The sequence below is a fragment of the Otolemur garnettii genome, unplaced genomic scaffold (assembly GCF_000181295.1).
Source record: "Otolemur garnettii isolate 467f Iridium unplaced genomic scaffold, OtoGar3 scaffold00022, whole genome shotgun sequence".
Classification (NCBI taxonomy): domain Eukaryota; kingdom Metazoa; phylum Chordata; class Mammalia; order Primates; family Galagidae; genus Otolemur; species Otolemur garnettii.
In genome coordinates, this window is record NW_003852417.1 from 3368151 (window position 1) to 3377161 (window position 9011).

The 9011-nt window shown below is 52.0% G+C and overlaps 1 protein-coding gene across 2 annotated transcripts in view; it reads left to right on the plus strand.

Annotated features, from left to right (window-relative positions):
- Nucleotides 1–9011, plus strand: part of ATP6V1C2 (ATPase H+ transporting V1 subunit C2) — a 59934-nt gene that overhangs the window by 41943 nt on the left and 8980 nt on the right. For both annotated transcript variants that reach the window (XM_003787393.3, XM_003787392.3), the window contains exons 5-9: nt 1569–1660; nt 5336–5434; nt 5679–5747; nt 7723–7815; nt 7923–8016. In XM_003787393.3, the coding sequence (XP_003787441.1) occupies nt 1569–1660; nt 5336–5434; nt 5679–5747; nt 7723–7815; nt 7923–8016 (447 nt within the window). The remainder of the gene's footprint in view (nt 1–1568; nt 1661–5335; nt 5435–5678; nt 5748–7722; nt 7816–7922; nt 8017–9011) is intronic.

The following is a 9011-nucleotide window of genomic DNA, read 5'->3' on the forward strand; positions in this document are numbered from 1 at the left end:
CTATAAATCTTATTCTTAAAAGCAGGATCTAGGGCTGTATCCCTGTCCACTGCTTGCTTATGACATTGTAGTGTAGTTTTACAGAGTCGCATAGCAGTATAGCTGCATGGCGCAGTGTGGGGTAGCAGTGTATCTGGCAGGGTTGTGAAGTGCAGAATAGTTTACTAGCACAGAGCAACAGTGTTGCTCTGAGTACAGCACAGTACTGTATAGTTGTGCAGTGGGAAGGGCATTATTGTTCCTTTACAGTAGACTCGGATAGCGCAGCATGAGTGTAGTTGTGCCGCTGTCGAGTAAGATGTCATCGGGGAAGGTACTTGGGTTCTCTGCGAGCTATTTTTGCAACTTCCTGTGAATCTATAATTATTTCATAATAAAAGTTTACAAAGTTGTAGAAAGGAATTAGTCTTATACAAAAATGAAATAGCACATTAAGAAAACGTTAATGACCCCTTGTACTCATCACTACCACCTGCACTTCTTTTATTTGCCCCAAAGATGGCCAGTGTTTCAAGTGGGTTCTTCCATATATGCAGAGCATACATGTGTAGATGTGAAACTCTTCACATCCTACAGATTGTGCAGTTTTTCCATCTAATGGCACCTGAGCTGCTCCCTCTGAGGGGTGGTGCGCTGTCCTGCGGCTTGTGGCCCCCCACGGCCAGTACAGTGCAGGAGGCCTCCTCAGCAGTGGTGACAGCCACACAGTGTCCCATAAAGTGGATGCCGTGCATGGAACCACATCCATGTCAATGCAGCCCACTGTTCAGTGTCAGCCCTTGGGGGTAGGAGCTGCTAGGTTTTTGTGTGACAGGCTCACAGAAGTGCCAGTTTCAGTGACCACAAAATGCCCCATTGCGTGCGCTCGTCATTGTAACATCTACTGCTGTTTGGGGGCTTTCCGGAGTTGGGCACCGGGAGCATGTTCTTTCACTTTGCTCATCACCCATCTCCCTGCCAGGTGGATGGGAAGCCTGAGGCCAGTTGGACAGAAAGAAAAGAGCCTGGGCGGAGCCTGGGCCTGTCCCATTTCCTTGCACCACACCATGCTGCTCCTGCCCGCCTCTGGGAGGGGATCTGGAGTGTGCCCCCTAAGACTTCAGAACAGCGGGATCCCCTTGCCATGCGAGGAGTGACCTGCCTCTGTGCTGAAAGGAGCTAGGAAGTGGGCCTGGCCATTCCTGGGACATGGGCATTTGTGAGCACCAAGGGTTGGGGGTCAGAGGCAGCCCAAGCTCCCCCTGCAGAGCCCGAGGAAGTGCAGAGGGGCTGGGACCCCTGACAGTTCGGGAGGGGCTTGAAATCAGGGGAAAGTTGAACTTATATGACCCTAGGAAATTCAAGCCTGCTTAGGGCCTTGGCGTCTGTAATGTGGGGACAATGGCCCTCCCCACCCTGAGGGCCAAACACCGGGACTCCTGGGTGAGCAGAGGGAGGTAAACATCAGCCATCTCGGACAAGTGGGCTGTGTCGTTATCCTTAACACCATGAGCGATTGTGGCCATTTTGAGAAGTTTGACCAATTCTCAATAACTCACAGTCACCAGCAGCTTTTTCTTCCCTAACAGCAACTGGCACAGATTGAGACAGACTTAAAGACCCGGACGGCCGCCTACAACACTCTGAAGACAACCTTAGAGAACCTGGAGAAGAAGTCCATGTGCGTATCTGCGAGGTTGTGCACAAGTTCAAGGGTGGGGCCTGGAGCGGCCTGGCGGGGCTTGATGCCTGTGCTTCCCATCACTGGGTGGCCTGGAGTCTATCCCGTGCCTGAGAGGGAGAGTGAGTTCAGACAGACAGATACTCCTGCCTCCCCAGGAGAGGACAGGGCCAGGCAGAGAGGATGGCACCCCCAGAATGTGCCCCCAGGTCCTTTGCTCTGTAGAAAGGGCATTGGGGCCAAGATATCAGAGTGTGGCCTTTTGTGAGGGGCAGACAGGGTGGTGGGCTCTGTGGACTCAAGCACCTTCTCCACCCACCTGAAGGGCCACCATGTCAGCCCTTTGGACACCTGTTGGGCCCACCAAACAGGTTACCAAGATGGTGGAAGTGGCGGGAGAAAAGTGTAAGCTCAGTGTCATGATGGCAGGGATTGTCTTATTGGAGGTGTGAACCAGGTGGCCCCAGTGTGGAAGGGCCGCCTTTCTCCCCAGACTCTGGGCTTGGTCTGTTCTTAGTTCTCTGAGACACTCCAGAGCAAGGAAGTGGCCCAGGGGACTCAGAACCAGCTGCTGCCCCTCCAGCTGCCTCACTGCTGTGAGCATTGAGCATGTCGCCTGGGAGGTCCCCTGCTCTTGCTTCTCTCTCTTCTGAGGGTCACTGGGCCACTTGTCTTCTAGGGGAAAAAGCAAATAATACATTAGTGGAGTGTGAGAAAACGGAAAGATGCACTTTTGCTAGAAACCATCGCTGTGAGTTGCCTGACTTTGTGTCAGTAATGGGCACAAGCCCCAGACAAGGGGCAGGCAGAGAACCCTAAATGCCAATGGCTGTAGGTCAGTCTTGGCATGGGGCCCACAGGCCATGGACCAGAACATGCTGGGCTGTCTGGTCCCACTGCAACCCCAAATTGTAGATTTTCTTCTTTTTTAAAAAAATGTTTATCTATAGAAAGTCTTACTGTGTTGCCCAGGCTGGGCTGCAGTGGCACAGTCGTAAGTCATGGCAGCCTCCTGGGATTAATCAAGTAATCCTCCTGCCTCAGCCTCTTGAGTAGCTGGGATTATAGGCATGTGCCACTGCATCCAGCTGTTTTTTTCTATTTTTTGCAAAGTCAGGGTCTCACTATGTTACCCAGGCTGGTCTCAAATTCCTGGCCCCAACCAATCCTCCCACCTCAGTCTCCCAAAGTGCTACAATCGTACAACTAGTGGATTTTTTTTCTTTTTTCTTTCTTTTTATAACTGGTGGATTTTTTTTTTAATGTTCTCTAAATTTATTAGGGAGTTTGTTACAAATGTTTGCACTTTACAGATATGATTTCATGGATTCAAGCGAGAAATTAAGAGTTAACAGCGATAACCTTCTCGTTAAATAACAGAAATAACATTGCTATAAATTGCAATGGAGAGAATCTTGTTTCAAATGACTTGGTTTGGGGTTTTGTCTAAATGTATCATATACAGTGAAAGCACCAATTTGAGGGTTTTTCAAATAGTGATTTGAGTTTCAGATATAAAGCATAACTTGGCTAACTTTATTCTTCACATAGATAAGGTATAACCGGATATGTGTGCTATAACCGGTGGATTTTTAAAGACTCAGGACTTGAACAAACATCTGGTTCAGTATCTCACTCAATGGCTGATGTTCATTGATTCATTGATGATTCGTTGGTCATTTCACAGTCTTTTTTAAATTTTTATTTATTTATTTTTTAGAGACAGAGTCTTACTTTGTCGCCCTTGGTAGAGTACTGTGACGTCACAACTCACAGCAACCTCCAGCTCTTGGGCTTAGGCGATTCTCTTGCCTCAGCCTCCTGAGTAGCTGGGAACACAGGCGCCTGCCACAATGCCCAGCTATTTTTTTGTTGCAGTTTGGCTGGGGCTGGGTTCAAACCTGCCACCATTGGTATATGGGACTGGTGCCCTACTCACTGAGCCACAGGTACTGCCCAGTCTTTTTTTTTTTTAATGACTTAAAACAACATTTATTTTCTTATAATTCTGGAAGTCAGACATCTGAAATGTGTCTTACCGGGCCTAGTGAAATGGGCAGAAATCAAGGTACTGAGAGAATTTGGAGACTCTTGGGGAGAAGCCAGCCCCTTGCTTGTTTCAGCACCCAGAGGCCTCCCACATTCCCTGTCATGGTCCCTTTTCTCCTCCAAGTCAGCAATGTGGCATCTTCAGATCCCTTCCTGAGTTTGACTCTCCACTGTCTCTTTAGTTGACTTATGGTGTGTGGGGGGCATGCAAAGAGGGATAAAGCAGTCTCTAACGCCTTCCTCTGCTGTTTCTTCTCTCTCTCTTTCTGTTTTTTGGGGGTTTTTTTTGAAACAGAGTCTCACTCTATTGCCCAGGCTAGAGTGCAGTTGCATCATAGTTCACAACAACCTGAAACTCCTGGGCTCAAGTGATCCTCTTGCCTTAGCCTCACAAGTTGCTGGGACTACAGGCGCCACCACCATGCCTGACTATTTTTCTAGTTTTGGTAGAGATGGGGTTTTGCTCTTGCTCAAGCTGGTCTCAAACTCCTAAGCTCACGGGATCCTCCTGCCTCATCCTCCTAGAGTGTTAGGATTACAGGCGTGAGCCACTGTGCCCAGCCTGTTTCTTTTCTTTCAGCATATCTTCAAACTGTGCTCTCAGGACTTATGCTAGGCCCTGTAGAGATTAAGCAAAGTAAAATATAATTTCTGCTCTTACAGAGCTCACAATTATTCATTCAACAAATACTTACAGAGAGTCTGCTTCTTGCTGGGGGTTCAGAGGAGAACCGGAGAGATGAGTTAGGCAATAGCTTCACTGCTAGGACAGGGTGGCTCGTGCCTGAGGCGCCTGGGGAGAGGACGTTCCATGGCCCCACAGTGGCTCCCTGAGGATATGCACAGGGGACAATACACTGGGCAGTTCGAGAGCCTCTGGAGGATGGTGTCGATGGCTACCTTTAAGGCTGTGGCCTTGACCACACGCTCCAGAGCTATTTCCCGGGGAAGCCTTATGTGCTAATGTTGTGGCTGTGGCCTCTGTGCTAACGCTGGAGACACGTGGCCTGGGCAGCTAGACCTGAGTCCATCTGCTGGTGTAGCCACCTTGATCCATGTGTTATAAGACTATAACCTTCACTCAGACCAGGTCCACTGGACAGGTAGGAAACTATTTCAGGCAAATGTACCCTGGCTGCTGGGCTGGAACACCTGTAAAGTGATGCAGAGTGCTGTCAAGGTTGGCCCACGTGGTTTAAAGAACTGGCTGCTGTCTTGACACCTGAGTAACGTTAGCTGCCTGCCACCTGAGGTCTCCTCCCAACAGTCGGTGCTTGCACAGGGCAGCGCAGGTCACTGAGGTGTTGGATTCGGCAGCCCCCTGGGTGACTGGTGATAGCACTTGAGGCTCTGCCAGCCTCCCTGTCCCTGAAGGGGAGGAGGCAGCTGCTCTGCCTGCCCAGCATGGAGCCTGGGGTGGGGGCAGCGTTGGCCCTGGAACCCCCAGGGGAGAAGAGAATTACTGTCTTCTCCCAGGCTCTGGCATCCAGGGGCCCCACTGCTGCCCAGGGAACTCTGCACAGCCTGCCCACTTCCCACCCTTCCTGCCCTGCGCCCCATGCGTGTACATGGTGGCGAGGGTGTCCCTTTCTGTTGATCGCAGTCTTTGTTCCACTTGACTTTCAGGGGGAACCTCTTCACTCGGACACTGAGCGACATTGTGAGCAAAGAAGACTTTGTGCTGGATTCTGAATATCTCATCACCCTCCTTGTCATCGTCCCCAAGTGAGTGGGCAGGAAGGAGGGGGAATTGGTGTCTTTGGCCCATGCTGGGTGATCACAGGAGACTGGCTGCGCCCAATGGGGTAGAAGTTGGGCCTGATGGTGACTGGGGTGGTGAGCAGAGGATGCCCCCTACCAGCCCTGATTCCTAGGAAGCAGACAGGAAAAGGGGGAGCAGCCTTCTTATCACTCAGGCCCCTAAAAGCCTTTTCTGCAAAAATCACTAAATGATTCTGCGTTCTTACAGACCAAACTACACACAATGGCAAAAAACCTATGAATCCCTCTCGGACATGGTAGTTCCTCGGTCGACTAAGTGAGTAAGCCACCAGCCTGGCCCCAGGTTGCCTGGGGGATATGTGTGGGTGCTTTGGGGAACCCAACCCCCAAACATGCCCTGAGGGTGAGAGGCCTCACAGCTGTCTGCGCCTGGGCCCTATCTTGTCCCTTGGCCTGGAGTTCCTTCGTGGTCACACATCTTGTCACATGCCTACTGCCTTGCTCTTTCAGGAGGCCGCTTTCCTGCCCCTGCTCTGGGAAGGCTGCCCTGGCTGTGTGCAGCAGAGGTGCCCTCTCAGCGCCCCTGGCCTTTGCTGTGCCCTTGCTGTGTGTTCTCAGCTCAGCATCATGTTTTTTCCGACCTGAGGGGCAAGTGCCTGGCTGGAGTGGCTGCCCAGTGACAGGCCACAGAGCAGAAGCAGGGGAAGGAAGGCAGTCTCAGCATATGCCCTCCTGGTATTAGGGCAGGAGAGGCCCAGGGGACAGTGTAAAAATGACCAGGAGAGGGCAGCGCCTATGGCTCAATGGGTAGGGCACCAGCCCCATATACCGAGGGTGGCGGATTCAAACCCAGCCCTGGCCAAAACTGCAACAACAACAACAACAAAATGACCAAGAGAGTGGGTTAAAAACTGTGTCCACTGTGGAACACTGCACAGCAGGGGGGAATGCAAACAGCTCGCTGCAGAGTGCTCTATATAGTGTGAAGTTCTAAACGTGGGTGGAACTGAAGCACGTGTGACTTGGGTGTAGACAGGTGTACAGTGAATCACAGGGATGGGAGGGAGGAGAAGGGCTACACTTGGGCTGGTGGTGACCTGGGGTGCTCCACTGCTAGGAGGGTGGGGGAAGGCAGGCTTGCGGTTATGTGGAAATTGTTTGATATCTTTAGCCAGTGGCATGCGCCATCCTGCACACCTTCTTATGTTTCTGAAGTGATTTGTAGTTTTAGAGATTCCAGGCTGAGTGCTGAGCAGTCCATTTGCTATTCACCTGCCATACCACACGTCACAACATCACTTCCCTGAGCGGAGCCCTGCCCGCTGCCCATCCCAGCCTCTGCTCACAGGCAGGCTCTCCCAGGAGAAAGCAATCAGGTGCTAAATCGAGGGATGCCAGGAACAGGACAGTCACAGCCTGAGGTCACAGGGGAGGCCAGAGGAGGAGCAGGGTGTGCAGAGCAGAGGCGCTGGCCCTGGGGGCTACCTGCCTGGCAGCAGCTTTCTCTGTTCTTAAATGCCAAGCACCTGGGGGCCTTGCTAGGACAGGCTGCCTCTGTAGGTGGCTTGGCCTGTCAGACCGGAGCCCTCAGTCCCTTCATTGTCATAGAATATCTGAGAGCCTTCACAGATGACTCTAGAAAGGTCTGGAACCTGGCGGTGGCCCCTGTGAGCATGAGCTCTAAGGACCAAGAGGTGACCTGATCAGTGTGGCCACAGAACTGTGCATGGGCTTGAAGCTTCCTATTTTCAGAGTCTTTGGCTAGCAGGGCTCAGAGATGTTTAGACCACTGGACCTGAGAATTCCCACGCTGCTGGGGCATTGGCCCCAGTAATCCTATTTTGAAGCACAATGGACAGGCTGTGTCCAGTTAGGACTTGGTGACATTGAAAATGAACTAGACCTTGTGAGATAATATCCACCTGCTGGAGACCGACTCTGCTGCATTAGAACACAGCACAGCAGGGCGATAATGACCCAGGCCAGGAGGAGTTGATCTCCTGGGCATTGGGTGATCAGGATCTGAATCCTCTATACTTTTCACCCCCTCAACCCTGTAGAGCACCTGGAAGCCCCTGAGAGCTTGGCCTGAAGGGGTATGTGGAAGTGGTAGGAGGAATGGGAGGCAGCAGGGCTCCCCAGCTCTTAGTTGCTGCCAGGACCCCTAGCGTAGGCCATCGGGCCCTGGGGTCACCCAGAGGTCCAGTGTTGCAGAGCCCTGCCTCCAGGCCCAGCCTGGCACAGGGTGACCCTGTCAATTAGTCCAGCAAACAGATGCTTCTTTCCAACAGATTGATTGCTGAGGACAATGAGGGTGGCCTCTTCACAGTGACTCTGTTTCGAAAAGTGATTGACGATTTCAAAAGCAAAGCCAAAGAAAACAAGTAAGGCCTTGGTCCTGGTGGGGTTCTCTGGGTTTGGTTTGTTCTCCCTGGGAGGTCTGTGCACCAGGAAGTTTCTGAGTGAAAGCCCATCACGTGCTTGCTTTCAGGTTCACTGTACGTGAATTTTACTATGATGAAAATGAAATTAAAAGGGAAAGGGAGGAGATGACCAGGTTGATGTCCGATAAGAAGCTGCAGTTTGTGAGTATGGGGTGCAGGCTAGGGGTGCTTCCTGGGGGTGTTGAGCAGCTCCCTCCTGTCCTCACCCAGCGTCCTGGGGCAGAAGAGCCCTCCCACGTCCCCACCTCTCCCTCTCACTGTCCCCTGTCCCCTGCGCTCACATCTTTGTGGGGGGGGGTCTGGGAAAGGGATGATGATGGAGTGGGAACTGCGAACCTGGAGTCAGACCTGGCCGGTACTCTGCACTGCCCTTCCGGGCAGAGGTGGCAGTTCCATTGTGCAGAGAAGCCCTGGGTTGGGGAGTTTGATTTCCAAGGAGGAAATCCAAGGAGGTCCTAGAGGACCCTGTCTCACCTCTTGCAGCTGAGCAAGGCAGCTGGGCTCCAGGAGGAAGTATCTATGCCCAGAATGGCTTTGGGGAGTATGGCCAATGGTCACCCTGCTGTCCTTGGCTGTGTGGTTTGAAGTGTCATTAGCACCTGTGTTTACCTCGTCTGTATTCTTAGCAAAGAGTAGGTGCTTATGCTGAGATTTCCGACCAAGCCACTCAGAAACTGTTCGTGTATGAGGGCAGCTTAGCTCAAGAGGGAAGAAAACTACACGCTCGATTTTGAAATGTGAGCAGTGTAACTTCAGGAAAGTCACTCTACTGCTCAGTGAAATGGGCATATTCCAGACTCAGCGACCTCCAGCGGCAGTGCTGGGCTAGGCCAGGAGACTCCAAAGGAGCCTGTCTGGGTGGGATGTGTTTGGGCCCTTCTCCCATGCCCACCGAGGAGGGTTCTGCGGAAACACCTTCTAACTCAACCTGTAGAGACAGACAGGAAGAAAGGAATGAGTAGAATGTACTCGAGGCCTCTGGGAGGAAAGCTGGTGTACAGACATGAACTGTGTGTGCTTGGGGACAGCAGGGGCTATGGGCCAGGCCAGAACTGCTGCTGTCGGGCAGACAGCCTGGGGGGACTGACCTCTCTGAGTCAGTTACTTTCCAGTGGGGACTGCAGAGAAGCAGCCGT